The following is a 15,635-nucleotide window of genomic DNA, read 5'->3' as shown; positions in this document are numbered from 1 at the left end:
CAGTATGAAGAGTATCTATTTGCTACTCACCTGCAGTAAACTTTACCAAGTGGAGGAAATTCAACCTGTAGGATCCTGAAATCAGTACCCCCCATGACAGTGCCAGAGTAAGGGGAAATCTGCAGGCAGAACTGCCGGTACCCTTCGCAACACTCGAACAAAGACTCGCAAGTTGTGTGGCAAGAACATGTCTCTAACCGATGGCCACATTTGTTTGCACACAAACTCTGTCCACATGCTGAAAAGAAAAGTTAATCCGGATTTAGTAAACAAGCAGGTGCCACAGATTCAGAAGAGTTGCTGTCTTGAGGACAGTCTTGTTCCTTAGCATGTTAATTCAATGACTGGTTAAACAAGGCCTTTGTATTCATAAACTGACTTCTGCACTTATCTGAGCTCATTCACTTATTTTTAAGAACTGTGAGAAAGAAAAGTATTTTGTCAAGAAATGAAAAATGGAATAGGCCTTTTATTGCTTCCCAGTATGGTGAGCCCTTGATCCTGGGGAGGTACCCCCTGACACCACATTTAGTGGATTGAATGCAGGGTGGTGGATCTACATGACACTTAATGTGATTTTAATAATTTTTAAGTGATGTTACTATTTGAAACCTTTTATTTATTCATTTAATTTTTGCATCTCCAATTCTCTGTACAGTCTATTTGCTGAAGTGATTTTTTCTTACTCTAGAACTGTTTCCTTTCCTTAAACACATAAAAGCTACTAGTACCCATACAGTCCAATGTGTGAATTTTAGGAGTTAAAGCAGTGTGTCACAGACTGATCACCTACTATTTATCTACCGATTATTTCAAGAGAATCTGAAATAGCAGGTGTAAACCTCCAAATTAGGCAAACTAATTTCCATCAACAATTGTGGGATGTCATTCAGAAAAAAAATATGGATATGGAGCAAAGGTAAGGGGGTCTTGTCTCATTTTTTTTTGCTCCACAAATAACCCATGTGACCCGGCATGTCGTTCGGTGGTAGAGACGTCGTCTATTGTTCACAGTTAATCCCACACCCACTGACCGCGATTCGTTTACGAAACACACAGGACGTTCGGCCAGCACACTTACCCAGGGCACACGAGGTGAGCAGTAGTACCACGACCGCCAGGCAGAATCTCCTAGGTACTGGCTGCTTGGACATCTGTGTTGCCGATTGGTTGCCGTTTCAGTGGACCGCTACTGCTGAAGTTGTTGGTAACAAGTACAGGTAATTGTCTCAAAGGTTACTTTGGTAGGGCTTCAATCGCTGACTCATAAGTTAAATATTAAACATCCCTTTAAACCAGAATCTGCACATCAAACTGCTGGTTCTTCGGTCGTTATCTCCCGATGAATGTCTTTTTGTTATGTTGTATTTTTACACGCACATGACACGCACATGCTGTCACCCAAGATCCATAAAACCTGACAGACAGCGGGATGGGAAAGCAAAAAGTCTCGATCAAGTGGACAGCCTAGTTTTCTTAAAACGCGTGTACACACAAAAATGGTCACATAATATTAATCTACCGTCTGATTGGTTCCCACACGTGCAACGGCAATGGTACGCACTACGAAAAATAACCTCTATCCAATACTGTACACATGCCAGAAGTTGATTTTGAAATATAGCGAACCCTGGTGCTTTTTAACTCAAGAGACTTTCCGTCGTGATGGGCGTGTCCCCCCCCCCCCGCTTCATTTATGTGAAATGTTAAAGCGTTTAAAAATAACTTTTGATCATCTATAAATAATGCTGTTTACGATCAACAAACAAAGCCTTTATACATAGATACGTAACATTTGATAACAAATGTGTACTTACTGTAAGTGTTAACATGTAGAGATGGTATTTACTATTCAATAAATGGTCTACTATTGAGAGAAGGGTCTGTCGCTACCCGATCTGTGTAAAAGGCGGGCCTGCTGGAACGGCGAGTAACCATTGGCACAGCGTCTTAATCATGTGTGTGGTGATTGGACACGTTGGACGTAGTGGGTGTTTTCTGCGTTACATCGGCTGGAGCTTCTTTGATAAACCAGCCTTCACATTTTTCCTAGTATGTATGTACTCGGTACTGTCCTTGCATCTTTAATAACATTTCTCTTTCTGAAATGGATGAAGAAAAGAAAATTTTGCGTGGATCCCAAACGGCTCGATGGAAAGACCGTGCTAATTACGGGTAAGCGCTTGTTTCAACGGCTGGCTTAGTGGGGTCAAGTGACAGCTACTTGTATGCTATCAGTATCGAAACGTACCAGTAGAATAACGTGAGTGCGAACCTATTACTGATTTAACTCGCTCATGTGACAACAGAACATATTCCCTCCAGAATTAGGTTTCATCTCAACATCAAGGGCATTGAGGCCAGCTATGACAGCAGGTTTTCATTCCTGCTACTGTCGAGTTGGTAGCCAATTACTGCTGCTTTTAGTACATATTTGTACTTTGTCACCGTGATGCAGTGTTTTTTTCATCCTTGGAGCCTTTTGAACCCGCTACCACCGTTAACGTACAGAAGGATGCAGACTGCGGATGAAGACACAATACAAAGCAAGGGGATAAGAAAGAAGCCTGCTTTCTTAAAAAAATAAGTACACAAGCACGAGTCCACGTATATCTTTTGGCAAAACGCTTCGATGTCACAAAGTGCGGTAAAAACATCATCAGCGGGCACCATGAGTCCGAAAACAAGCATGCGTTACAAAACGATGATACGCTGTGACAACCCCTAACGGGAGCAGCCTAAAGAAGATGATTTGTCATTACATCCTTGGGCTATTTATGAACCTTCATGAAACTGACCAAAACACAGACAAAAGTGAAATCTTTCACGTTTTTTTAAATAAATGCGTTAAGACATAATAAAATTCATCCCTTTTTTTACATACCTAACCTGAGCCCCCAAGGGGAATGTCTGTCACCCGACCACACTGTTTAAACATTTCTATAGCAAATAACTGGATTAAAGCAAAACGAGACACTTTATAGTTTTGTTGAATTTGCTTGCTCGTAGCACACTCTTTTCTGCTTGCCTGTGTGAACTTTGTAAAGGAGTGATGTACTTAGGGCTACCAACTCTCTTTCTCTGGAAATGAGGACATTTGGGACGAAAAATGAGGACTTTTGAGGATGCATTTTCCTATGATGTCATAATACGCCTTTACACTGTCTTATGGTTTTTTAAAATGATACAAACTTTTAGTAGCAGTTTATCAATATAATTATGATATGATGGCCACAGTCACTGGCAAACTAATATAAACCTAATGGTTTGATACACAGTGTTTGGCACTACTTGAAGACTGAGCATCTTGTCACATATGAAGGGAGCAAGTTTTTAGGGACTGGCAGGTTATTTTGCCCATGATGTTGAATGGCTTATAGGACAATTTAGGCTTCCAAGAGCCATTCTCTTAGAATGCATTAGCCAACAGGGCAGAAATATTGCAGCCAAGCTTCAGATCTGTCATGTCCGCTGTGCTGGAAGCCGTAAACCAACTGATGAGCCGCTTCATTCACATCATGACTCGGTGGCCTGATTCAACCCATGGTTCATTTATTTTGAGGCAAAATAGCATTGGCAGTTCACTTGTTAATGACGCTGTACATCAGTGGTCCCCAACCGTTTCGACACCAAGGACCGCTTTACTAGAAGCAAAGATTTCCAGAGGCCATTTTTTTTTGGGGTGGAGGATTTGGGGCTGTTTCATAGGGCAGTTTTATACACAATTTACATTAAGTTATAATATCGTAATAGAAATTATACAACTTACCATAATGCAGAATCAGCGGAAGCCCTGCAGAATACTCTGCCTCACAAAGATAGGATGTTGGAAATGGAAGCAGACTTTTCAGTGCTTTTGTGGCAACCTCAGGATATTATGTCTTGACTTTAATCCAAAACGTATGGAAATTTGAAGTTGTCTCAAACATACTTTTAAGGCCATCATTTGCAACCTCAAGCAGTTGATCTTCTTGAAGCATAGACAAAGTTGATTCACTTGGCTTATTCACAAATGGGTCACGGATCCATTCCATCCCATCTTGGGGGTCTTTTGTGGTTGGGAATAATGCTCAAACTCTATTAAAAGCTGAGATAGGTGATCATATACCTTGGTATCTTCAACAACCTCTGCTAACGTTTGAAACATATCAAAAATCCCAATGTTAACTTGTTGGCCCGATAAATCAAGTTTGAATGCGGCCACTTTATCTGCCAGCTTGAACAACAGGTATCTTCTGCCTCTGCCCCACGTGCTGCTGGCCCACCACTGCCTCAGATTTTTCTCCTCAGGCTCCTCCAGCACTCCTTCAGCCTGGCAGGATACTGAGTCTGCAGAGTGGGTAAAGGTGGGGTGCCCAATAGTGCATTTATGCCTGTTCATATTGTGAGGTTTCTGAACTCTTTTGTGATCCCCACCCAACAGGAACGTCACGCTGAAGTGCGTCCCGAAGCGTGATTTCCATGTTTGCGTAAGATTGTTTGTCCGTTGCCGGGGCAGGGCAACAACAGGCTCACAGCGCTGCAGTGAAGCACCACAGAAGAGAATCCTAAAAGATCATGGCCGCGCTGTAAGTTCCTGTCTTACATCCCAAAACACGAGACTGAATCTCAGTCCTTTAGCAAAACCAGCTTTATTCAGCTTGAAACAGGAACAGCACGGTTATTTATTGTAGTGGGATCTGCCGCTCTCCTATAAACAGACACAACAGTCAGGCAGGGTCGTGACCAGATTAGTAGCCAAGTAATCATGTTCCCTGCATTTACAATGTTCCTTGCATCACCCATTCAGATCTTTTCTGTTTGCTTTGGCGGAGAGATGCAGCAGAGCTGTGAGCCTGCTGTTGCCCCGGAAACAGATAAACAGTCTTCCACAGACGCGGTGATCGCACTTTGGGACACTCTTCAGCGTGTTGTCCCAATGACGGAGGTCCCAAGAGAGTTTATTAACCTCACATTTTCTTGAATGACTGCCGCATTAATAGGAATGTTTCTTGAACAAGCATCACTGAACCACATAAAAACTGTCTTCAAATGCAGCAGTTCGCATACATTTGCAACCTGAGATTTTTCTTCTTTTTTTTTGCATATAACAAAGGCATATGTCATTTGTCATTCCAACAGATTGCCCATCACAAACATTAACACTGTTATAATTTTTTCTTGTCTGCCATTTCTATAGGAGGGTGACAACGAGTTAAATTCCAATGAATGTTTTTCAAAGGTTGACGAGCAATAAGCAAAAGGTATCACTGAAAACCACAGAAAACAAAAACAGCAAAAAAACAGTACGATGAAAGTTCGAAAAAAGAAAATTTTTTTGCAATGTTTCTGTTTATGGATTGTTGTGCAAATGTGCACAACTGAGCTGCGACCACAGAACTAACTGCTCTGTGGATGATTCATTCAAGCATTTCAAGGTCACTTCGTTGTAATGAAAGTTTCTGCTGAATGTATTTTATAGTAACGAGATTTCTATAGACTCGTGTCATATGGGGTAACTATTGGGACCATAAAAATACTTTGTTGTAATACTCTCTCACCTCAGTCTCTCTCCTCTCTTTGTGCTGCTGCAAAGCCCTTCCCGCCTAGCATTCTGAAAAGTGTCCTCAGTGAAGGGGGCAGTCATTTTGCAGTAGCCCTTCACTGAGTGAGTCTCTATTGCTGGCAGTTCTCTCGTGGCCTGGCTGTCAGACGGCCACGGCCTGCGGACCAGGGGTTGGGGACCCCTGCTCTACATGATGCCTGGATTCATCAGGTGGGAGGCAGTTCTGCCAGTCAATGAAGGCCTGCAGCATTATAACTGCATATGTACAAGCATGGTCCATGTATGGTTGTTTCAGTGGCAACCAGGTGTAGCTTGAGGTGCTATATACATATATATATATATATATATATATATATATATATATATATATATATATATATATATATATATGCACCCTTACAAAATTATTGTGATCTATAAATGGTAAATTGTGTACAAATTTATGCAAGCCAGGTTTTCATTTTATATTTTTTGCTGTACGTGTACGCATTTTCCTTTTTTGGCATATACATACTTTCATGCTCAAGTTTTATAAATGAGATCTCTGTTCAGGAGCATTATGTGCCAAATGCTTTTCCTCCTTCACTTCTGAGGTATACATTGTTTATATTCACCTACATGATTTCCCAAAAAAAGAAAAGACATTTTAAGTGTAACACCCTTTTCTTGTTTTATTTTTTCTCCAAGCATTACCAACCACTCATCCTCTGGAGTCTTGCCTCAATAAAGGAAAAGAGGAAATCAGCCCTAAATCAAATGTGATATTTTTGGCTAGCTGAGAAAGAAAGTTGATTAGATTTGCCTTATATAGTAGGCATCTATTCAAATTGAGGGGGGAAAAAAAGGTGACAAAAAGTTGTCACCTTGTGATTCACCCTTTTTAAAAATCATTAATTACATGTTTCTCTCTCAATAAGCAAGTTTAACACATGCTATTTTATTTAATGGAGTCTGATGGATGTTGTTTGGTATTATAGAATGGTCAAGAAGGGAAGGGAGGCCATTTGGCATAGTTCAGCTCAAACATTGACTTTGTTCCTTTTGAATAAAGTTATAAATTACCATTTTTGTTTTCATCACAATAAATGGACAGATTTTCTGCTAGCAGTATTTTCTTTTACAATTAAGACAAGTATTATATATGTAAGTATCTTCATTTTTGTGGGTGTGTTAATGCGTGTAATTGTTGTATATTTACTGATTTTATACCGCTATGTTTTTAAATTGTACAATAAGTGCTTTGCATGCACCTTGACAGAGTATTGCTATTGAAGAATAATTTAATTCAGCTTTCTTTCAATCAGAAGTTATTTCTCATTTATTTTTCCATAAACTGTAAACTGAAATTATGTTCAAAATAACAATTATCCAGGCTAACAGTTTGTATGAATATGTTCTTTTTCAGCCTTTTTACAATTAAAAACTATGTGTAAATGAGAGTTTCACATAAACTACAATCTATAATATATAGAGGAGCATGGCTCTGTAGGGGATGATTCTGCTAGTGCAAAGTCCTGGTTATAAGGAATCTGCACACTTAGAATCCATTTGTGTGTTAGAATTAGAGTTGTAAATGACTCCTCCCTTAAACTGATTGTAGATTTCATTACTATTTTTTGGGATGGGATTGTGGAAGCGTCATTGAAAAATTTTATTGTACTTGAATGTTGTGTGTGGGTCACGATTAGCAGGGCAGCAAGTCTGGGACAGAGCCAGGTCTGCTGGTATATTTGGAGAGTTTGCAACTAGTAAGCTTTAGCAACTTTCTACATATTTCAGTATAGGGAAAGCAGAAGGCAGAGTGGTGGCTCTGAGGCTAGGGATCTGCACTGGCAATCGGAAGGTCACCGGTTCGAATCCCGTAAGATGCCAAAAGGGACTATGCTCTGTTGGGCCTTTGAGCAAGGCCCTTAACCTGCAATTGCTAAGTGCCTTGAGTAGTGAGAAAAGCGCTATATAAATGCAAAGAATTATTATTATTATATCTCGGTTTTGTGACAGTATTTTTATCTGCAGAATATTTTTTTTAGATTTTTACACATTTGTTTTAATTTTTATAATGCAAATAAAGCAACAAATGAAAAGTCAGTCAATCAGTCAGTCATTCTCCAACCTGCTATATCCTAACACTGGGTCATAGGGGTCTGCTGGAGCCAATCCCAACCAACACAGGGCACAAGGCAGGAACAAATCCCCGGGCAGGGTGCCAGCCCACCGCAGACCTAAGAAAAGTGATTTGGCTTATTTCTAAGTAAGTCCTTCTCAAAACGTTTTAACATTGAGACGTTGCTTAGATGTGTGCTATGTGTGTGTCAACTTTATTCCTCAAACATTACACCCACTTATGTGGAGGTACAGTGAAAAAAGCACATAAGCACAGCATCTAGAGTGGATGGGTGGCTGGCAGGCTGTCCTAGTTATACCCATTCATGAGGAGAGGATGACCTTAACTGCCAGCAAAGGTAAATAGCATGGACACATTTTATGAAATAGTGTTATGCAGCATATATTTTCTAAAGACAGTTAAGTAAAAAATGTGCTAAAATCATGGTAGCATTCACAATTGCCATTATACAGCTCCCACTTCTGATATGGACTAAATGATTTCTAATCAACAGCAGCCTTTAACTAATCACTGTGAGGAAATGGAGTGATGTCATTTGCATCTTTAGTTACTTTAAAATATTTTATTGAAAAAAAAAAAGTTTGAAATGTGAGGTTACTTCTTGCTTTGGGATATTTTACATTTTGAGTGAGCCAAAAATATAACTGTTGAAGAGGCCTGGGTGTGAATGTACAAAATGTTTACATCTAAGTTGCCTAAACCCCATTAGCAAAACTGGATTCTGCAACATCTTGTTTGTTCTCTTAGATGTCAGAAGAAAAGTTGATACACCAATGTTTGCTATCAAATATTTACATAACAACATAGAATTCTGCATAGAGCATTTCTACTTGTACTGCTCATTTTTCTGTACATCTCTTGTAAATAGTACAGGCTTCATATACCATCTCCCAATTATTGGTAATGTGTTTGTGTCTTGAGTCATAAATTGTAATTGTATGAAAATAAAACATTTGTGTCTAAGAATTGCAGTCAAGTCTGAATTACAGAGCAAATGTCTTGCATTGGATACTAAGTATTTTAAAATCTCATTCCATTTTGAACTATTGTGGTTACCTAACAGTGATTTATGCATTTCATAAATGATAAATTTCATTTTTTAGCGATGGAACTTAACATCAGATGTGATTCTAGCGTAGTTATTTCTTAATTAACCAATTCCTAATTCAAGTGTCATTTTGGCTTTTTTATACATCTTTTGAAGAGTGAATAAGAAAAGGAAAGTCACCATTATTGTATTTTATGTTTTTGATTTTTAAAGGAGGAAACTCTGGAATTGGTAAAGAGACTGCTGTTGCTTTGGCCAGGCGCGGAGCCCGGGTGATTATTGCCTGCAGAGATGCACAGAAAGCAGATGCAGCTGTGCGGGAAATCAAGAGTGAGAGTCACAGTCTCAACGTGCTCAGTATGCCTCTGGACCTGGCCAATTTACAGTCTGTCCGGGACTTCTGTCGAACTTTCCTTCAGATAGAGAAGCGACTTGATATACTGATCAATAACGCTGGTAGGAAAATTAACATAGCTATGTTTTTCTGAATTTGTAGTATCTTCCTTTCATTGTAATTTGTGATTTCTGATGGAAATGAACTTTGCTGTTGTTATTTGTGTCATCTGAGTCATCATCATATCATCATACTATCAGCATATGGTAGAATTAGCATTTGAGGACTTCCTTATTAGCTGTATACAAAACAATGGCTGATAAAGGTTTCTGTTGAAGGAATCATGGATTTGAAAGCTTGAAGAGGTATCTTCAATGGGGCTAAGGAAGAACACTAATGAAGATTTGAGGCAGAGAGAGAGGGTGACTTGGAAGGAACTGAGACACTCTTTGTTGCTGTGTAGAAACACATTTCATTGTTCGAGTTCAGAACTGATGAGAAGTGGGAGGAAGTGATTTAGTAAACCTAGTCTTAGTCTAGTAAGCCTTCATAGTAATAAATAATAATAATACACTTTATGTATAAAGCGCCTTTCCCATGCTCAAGGCACTTACAGAATATAAGAAAGAATGGCAGGGTATACAGTATATAGCATTGTACAAACCAGATAAGTAAATGAAGAAGTTTACGACAGTGAATGTAGCCTTAAGATGATTTAAAACCTCCAAACTAAAATAAGGTATTGTCGCATGTCTTCTCTGTCTCTTTTCAGGTATACAGGGTGTACTGGATTGGACGGATGATGGGTTTAGTATGTGCTTTGGTGTCAATCATTTGGGTCACTTTCTACTTACTAACCTCTTGCTTGGTCGTTTAAAAGAATGTGCCCCATGCCGTGTGATTACCCTCAGTTCTACTGTATATAAGTACCAGAAGCTGGACTTTAAAGATTTGAACTACAATATCGTGCCTTTCTTCACCTACTGCCGCAGTAAATTGGCAAATATCTACTTCACTCAGGAGCTAGCAAGACTTATGGAAGGAAAAGGAGTCGTGGCCTACTGTGTACATCCAGGTTAGTTTTCATTTTACTTACAGTGTACAGTTACTCCGTATTTGACATTTGGATTGTTTGTTAAACAAAGTGGTAGAAATACATGTCTTATTATTGGTAAGCACTGGCACACACAACTTCCTAAGTGACACCTTTTAATATTATGATGCCCTGGATTAAGTATATGAGGAGTACTTAAACATGCTTATAATGGAATGATGTGAGTACATACATAACATGGAGGAGGCTGTAGGGTGTCATCCGGCCTGCTTGGGGTGAATCTAAAAAGTTACTATTTGAGAGAGAGAACCCCACACAGAAAACCAAAGTGGTGTTTAAAGGAGGATGTAATATAACATTCTTATTCCTACTTATTCAATTCAGGGTCTTAGGCAGCTGGAGCCTATCCTGGCAGCACACTTGGCAGAAGTGAAGAATGACTCCCAGACAGTGCACCAGTCAATTTTAGGGCCCACTCACACACATAGAGGGACCAGTTCCACATAAACCTCAATATTAATTATGAGTTTGTATTGAAATATGACCATTGCACATGTGTGCTCTTATTCTGTAACTAATGTCATTCTAGGGTAAAACTTAATAAATACACTGGCAGCTACTGCATTGGACTGTCAAAAAACTGATGCCATATTCTGGTTTTGCATATGCCCAAATCTAATGGACCTAATCCTAGTTTTGGTCTAGTGGCACAGTATTCTAGCTACTAGTATTTAATCCTAAAATGATTTCAAGAAGTTGTTTTCTGCATACATTCTTAAGTTTAAAACACACACTTCTGCATCACTGTAAGAAGGCTTCAAATATGCTACCAGTTGTGTACATTCTTTTAAGATTTCCCTTTTTTTAACTCATTAAATTCTTAACCAGTGTTGTTTCCCAGTAAGATATTTTATTTGCCATTTTTTAACTACTTGTATGGTGCACAGTAGAAGTATGCTTAATACAGTTCTTTTCATTCAGTTTATAGTATACAGAGGGCTAAGTTAGAGAAGACAGAATATCTATTTATCATCTTAAAGATAATTATTAATATACTTTAATTTACATTTAGTTCTGATGGGAATACTTTCTTTAATGTTACTCTGCATACATAGTTTTCTCTGCCCAGAGGGGACTGGGCGGTCTCGTGGCCTGGAACCCCTGCAGATTTTATTTTTTTCTCCAGGCGTCTGGAGTTTTTTTTTTTGTTTTTTTCTGTCCCCCCCTGACCATCGGACCTTACTCTTTTTCTTTGTTAACTAATGTTGTCTTATTTAAATTTCTTATTTTGTCTTTTATTTTTCTTTTCTTCTTTTTGTAAAGCACTTTGAGCTACTTTTTTGTATGAAAATGTGCTATATAAATAAATGTTGTTGTTGTTGTTGTTGTTGTAGGTTTATTATTATTTTTAATAATATACAGAGGATGAAAAGTTTTTCTTGTGACTAGTCTTAGTTAGTGGGCCAAATGTTTGCTTTTACACTATAAAAATATAACCAATGTGTTTCTTTTAACAGGGTATGTCCATAGCAATTGGACCTCCAACTTCTCCATTCTTTTTCGCATAATCATGCATGTCATCATGTTGATGTTTTTTGTGTCCCCTGAAGTTGGTGCACAAACGGTTGTCCACTGTGCAGTCAGTGGCGAGGTGCTACAGCATAATGGCGGCTTCTTCTCAGACTGTCAACTTGCTAAACTGCGTCCTTTTGCTGAAGATGCAGGTGTAGCTAAGAAGCTTTGGGAAGTGAGTGAACAAATGGTGAAATTAAAATCTTAGAGTATGGCTTATGTGCTTTCAGAGTGATGGTCTTATAGTGGTTAATTTATTAAGATGGCATGATCAGTAAAAGTAATTGTATTGGTTTTATCTTAAAGCTCAAAACACATTTTATTTTTGTGATGTGGTGTCACTTGTATTACAAGTTTCTATTTGTGAATCATGAGTACAAAGAAGGGACAGTTTGAATGGTTTAATTCAGCCAGTCTCATTTCTATACTTGAATACCATGACTGGATTTACTTGGCATTCTTACAGATCACCTGAATGATGGCTGATTTGCGAAGACTCTCAGAGACTGACATGATATTTAGAATAAGGTTGGGGGTTGCCGAAAGCTTTTTAAAGAATCTCTGATGGGGTTATATTTTTCTGAGAAGGAGCTCAAAGTTGTCTTATTGAACAAAATAATGTTTTAAAAGAAACAAATCCATTGGGTGAGCCACTGTGCCAGGTAGACCTGGTTCAAGACCTGGGAAGGCCCAGATTACTTCCAGAGTTGTTTTTCTGTTCACGTTGTACTTTTATCTTTTTACTTTGTTCATCCCTCTTTATGTGGTGTATTTATTTAATAAAGGAAATACTTTTGTATATTTTTGTCTTCTTGGAATTATTCTGGATTAGGGCGTTTGTATAAAGTCCTTTCTAATACCTTTACTTAATATTTCTCAGCCTATTTACAGATTTTCTTTTTTTCAATGTTAATTCAGTTTTTCTTCTCAGATATTCTTTCCTTTTGATGTAGTGAACCTTTAGGTAAAACTCATTCATTTAAGAATTTTCTGAGTTTCTCACCTGCTTTTACCCCAGTACAGATAACATACCTGTCCTGCACAGTCTAAATAGTCCCTACTGCCGTTCCTCTTCTTATCTAACCCAAGGTTCTCTTCTCTCTTTGTTTCTTTTAATCTTATGCAATCTGCTTACTTCCCTACATATGATGCCAGCCATATGCAAGATATATATCACTTACCATTCATGTACTGAATTATTTCCTTATATCTTCATGTTCTCTTGTGCAGTCTTTTTCCATCCATCCCATTATTAAAAAGTCATTCCTATAGATTTTATTTATCTATTCACATTTTTGCCAGCCTTAATAAAATTTCTTTTCTGACATAGACCATGTGGCCCCAGTATGATCAGACTGCTGTCAAAGAATGAATCCTCCCCCTGGTCCATTGATGAGTTAAGAAAGCTTAAGACTAAGAGACAGACGGTAGCAAAGATGGAGATACATATGGTTTTCCATATTTGGACATTTCCCAAAAGTCATTGTTGTTGCCAGAGTGTTTTTGTGGTGATCTCTATGAGACAAAGCAATCTTGATGATTTTTAAACATTGCTAAAACAACTGATGGGATCAAATGAACTCATCCAAACACTGCTTGCTTTTTTTGCTTTCCAAACTAGCATTTTTTCTTAGGAATCTGTCCCACTCCTCTCTCCCAATTATTTTAGTCCTCTTCTATTTTCTAGTTTCTATTACACACATACAGTAAGTACACCCTCTCTCAGTCTGTCCTTTCCTTCACGCTGGGTTCCTGCTGTCTCAGTGTTTGAACAGCAAACCTCAGCACTTCAGTTTCTTCAACTTTTCTCTCCTCTAATCCTTCTTTCTTGATGAAAACCCTTGAATGTTTTATTTGCTTGTAGTCCTTATTTTGATTTCAACACATGGTTTATGACTTTGTAGTAAATACTGATGCTAGTTCTCATTCTTCATTCTCCTTGACCTCACTACTGCTTTTCATATAGTATGCCTCAAAAAAAACTCAGAATTGCCTGATGAGCTATGGGTCAGCTACAGTATTTGGGTTTTACCACACGTAGTTGTGTTTCTATCTCTCTGACTACATATAGCCATTTGTGGATCGCATCTTTCATGTTTCAGTGCTTTCATTATTTAAACACTTTTTCTTAAGTGTCTGTGATATTTCAGCTGCTTTATCTTATCTACCAGCCTGGCTTCATATTCTTCTTCAGTCTGATAATATCCATCTCTGCAAGAAAATTATTTGTCATTGTGTGTTGGCTGTAGACGATCTTCCCACCTGACTTAACTAACTGGATAAATGCAAAATTTATATAAGTAACTTATAACAAGGCAGAGTTGCTTCTTGTATGTTCTGAAGCACAATTCAAGACACTTGACTCTTTCAGGTCAAATGTCTGAGCAAATCAATACTGAGGGTTACAAGAGTCGACACATTTCTTGAATTCTGAAATTGTCTTCATCTGGATGTATTTAAGCCCTAATATGCCTGTTGAGTTTTGAGGCCTTAAAAGCATTCATGAATCTAACACTTCGTTCACTGAAATCAGCAAATGGTAACTGCACAAATACGACATGTTTGTATAACTCGGTGAAATGTGATTTGACTGGGGTAACCATACAGGACCTTTGGATACAATTGTGTTTTTCTTGGTTAGGAAGCAACTGCATCATTTTATTTATTAATTCTCTGAGACTCAAATCTTTATCTGCACCACCATTAGTTTAATGCCTTTGACAATAATTATGATATTTGTTTTTTATGCTTATTAAATGTATAAGTAAAATGTTGATATTGGATATGTATAAAAGGGAAAAAATGCTATTATACAAGTATAAAATGAAATGTTTAAATGCTGATAAAAACACATTTCAGAAGCCCCAAAAGAAACAGAAAACTCACATGCTAAATGTTAACTTGCATTATTTTGCCTGTCATATTGTAAAATCAGAGTTGCTCAGCATGATGGGCAATTAATTGGTTTACAACTAAACTACTGGAGAAGCAGATGGTATTTTGAGGCCGATGGAGAAAAATAAAATAAATGAGATTTTTTAACACGTTTTAGGTTTTATTTAAATGCTTTCCTGTATGTAAGATTTTATGTTTTACATTCTGCTCATGCAGTTAAATAAAGCACAATAAATGTTTTATAGGGACCAGATGTACCATATCAATGGAAACCATGTGATCTCTCCTTTTAGACAAAGCAACTGTATTGGACATGGCTGATGGTTGAAATCAGGTGGTGAATGAATACGAAGAAAGTCTACATGAAACCCTAACTCTTGCCAGGGGATTCTTGCCTTCTTTTGGCCAGTGCATTTGAATGGGCGGTGCATCGGTTAAGGTACACCTCTTCGATTAGGATGTGGTCTTATGCAAAAAGATTTTCAAACATGTCTTAAGGTGTAGGCAAGATGGAACTTTGTGTTTTAATATCTTGAAAATGTTTTTGATAATAATGTGCTTTAAGTAGCTGGGTAGATTTAATGCGTGGCGTTCTTTTTGTATTACTCCAACAAAATGTTTTGTTTTTTTTTGCCAAGCTTTTCCAAGCTGCAGCTGGAGTTGGAGTTGTATGTGAATCTTAAATCCTCTTACAGTATGTGTGCACTGCAAAGTCTGTGTTCTATTGTAATAACACCTTTGCTAACCTTCGAGAAAGTCTGTTTTAATACTTTGCTTGCTAAAGCTTTACTGCGTTGTCCTGAGTACTGCTTTTATCTTTGAGGACGCTAGATGGCAGACAATTGCCAGACAAATCATATGGTCTTATTTAATCTCCTCCATTTAAGAGGTCAAAATTGCTATATATGTTAAAGAAAGAAATGAGAGCAGGAAAGGCCTTTCATGTAGGTATTATTTTAATGCAATGCCCAAACTGTGATTTAAATAACTTTTAAAGAACAGAAGGACCCTGATGTCTATATCATAACCTTTTATCTGGTTTATGATCAAAGTCCACAGTGT

At 38.0% G+C, this 15,635-nt stretch overlaps 2 protein-coding genes across 3 annotated transcripts in view; one reads left to right on the top strand and one right to left on the bottom strand.

Moving 5' to 3' along the window:
• Positions 1-1,653, bottom strand: part of susd2 (sushi domain containing 2) — a 58,565-nt gene extending 56,912 nt beyond the window's left edge. The window contains exons 1-2 of the mRNA XM_028824100.2: positions 1,082-1,653; positions 31-238 (exon numbers count right to left, since the gene is read on the bottom strand). Coding sequence (XP_028679933.2) covers positions 31-238; positions 1,082-1,154 — 281 coding nt within the window. The 5' untranslated portion in view covers positions 1,155-1,653. The remainder of the gene's footprint in view (positions 1-30; positions 239-1,081) is intronic.
• A 337-nt stretch (positions 1,654-1,990) lies between these two features.
• si:dkey-174n20.1 (uncharacterized protein LOC796174 homolog) lies at positions 1,991-15,015 on the top strand. 2 transcript variants are annotated; one of them, XM_051921578.1, is made up of 5 exons: positions 1,991-2,175; positions 8,932-9,174; positions 9,825-10,127; positions 11,624-11,853; positions 14,867-15,015. In XM_051921578.1, exons 1-5 carry the CDS (start codon positions 2,055-2,057, stop codon positions 14,912-14,914), a joined length of 945 nt encoding a protein of 314 aa, XP_051777538.1. In that variant the 5' UTR covers positions 1,991-2,054; the 3' UTR covers positions 14,915-15,015. The 2 variants fall into 2 exon arrangements, with proteins under 2 accessions (XP_051777538.1, XP_028679934.2); XM_028824101.2 differs by lacking the exon at positions 14,867-15,015 and having other exon boundaries at positions 11,624-12,479.
• The last annotated feature ends 620 nt before the right edge of the window (positions 15,016-15,635 follow it).

Source organism: Erpetoichthys calabaricus, chromosome 18 (genome assembly GCF_900747795.2).
Source record: "Erpetoichthys calabaricus chromosome 18, fErpCal1.3, whole genome shotgun sequence".
Taxonomy (NCBI): domain Eukaryota; kingdom Metazoa; phylum Chordata; class Cladistia; order Polypteriformes; family Polypteridae; genus Erpetoichthys; species Erpetoichthys calabaricus.
This window is presented reverse-complemented; position numbering and strand designations above follow the sequence as displayed.

Coding starts and splice junctions, on each gene's coding strand:
- si:dkey-174n20.1 (XM_051921578.1), top strand. CDS start 2,055: ATGTATGTACTCGGTACTGTCCTTGCATCTTTAATAACATTTCTCTTT. Junction 9,175..9,824: donor TATACTGATCAATAACGCTG/GTAGGAAAATTA, acceptor GTCTCTTTTCAG/GTATACAGGGTGTACTGGAT. Junction 11,854..14,866: donor TAGCTAAGAAGCTTTGGGAA/GTGAGTGAACAA, acceptor CTCTCCTTTTAG/ACAAAGCAACTGTATTGGAC.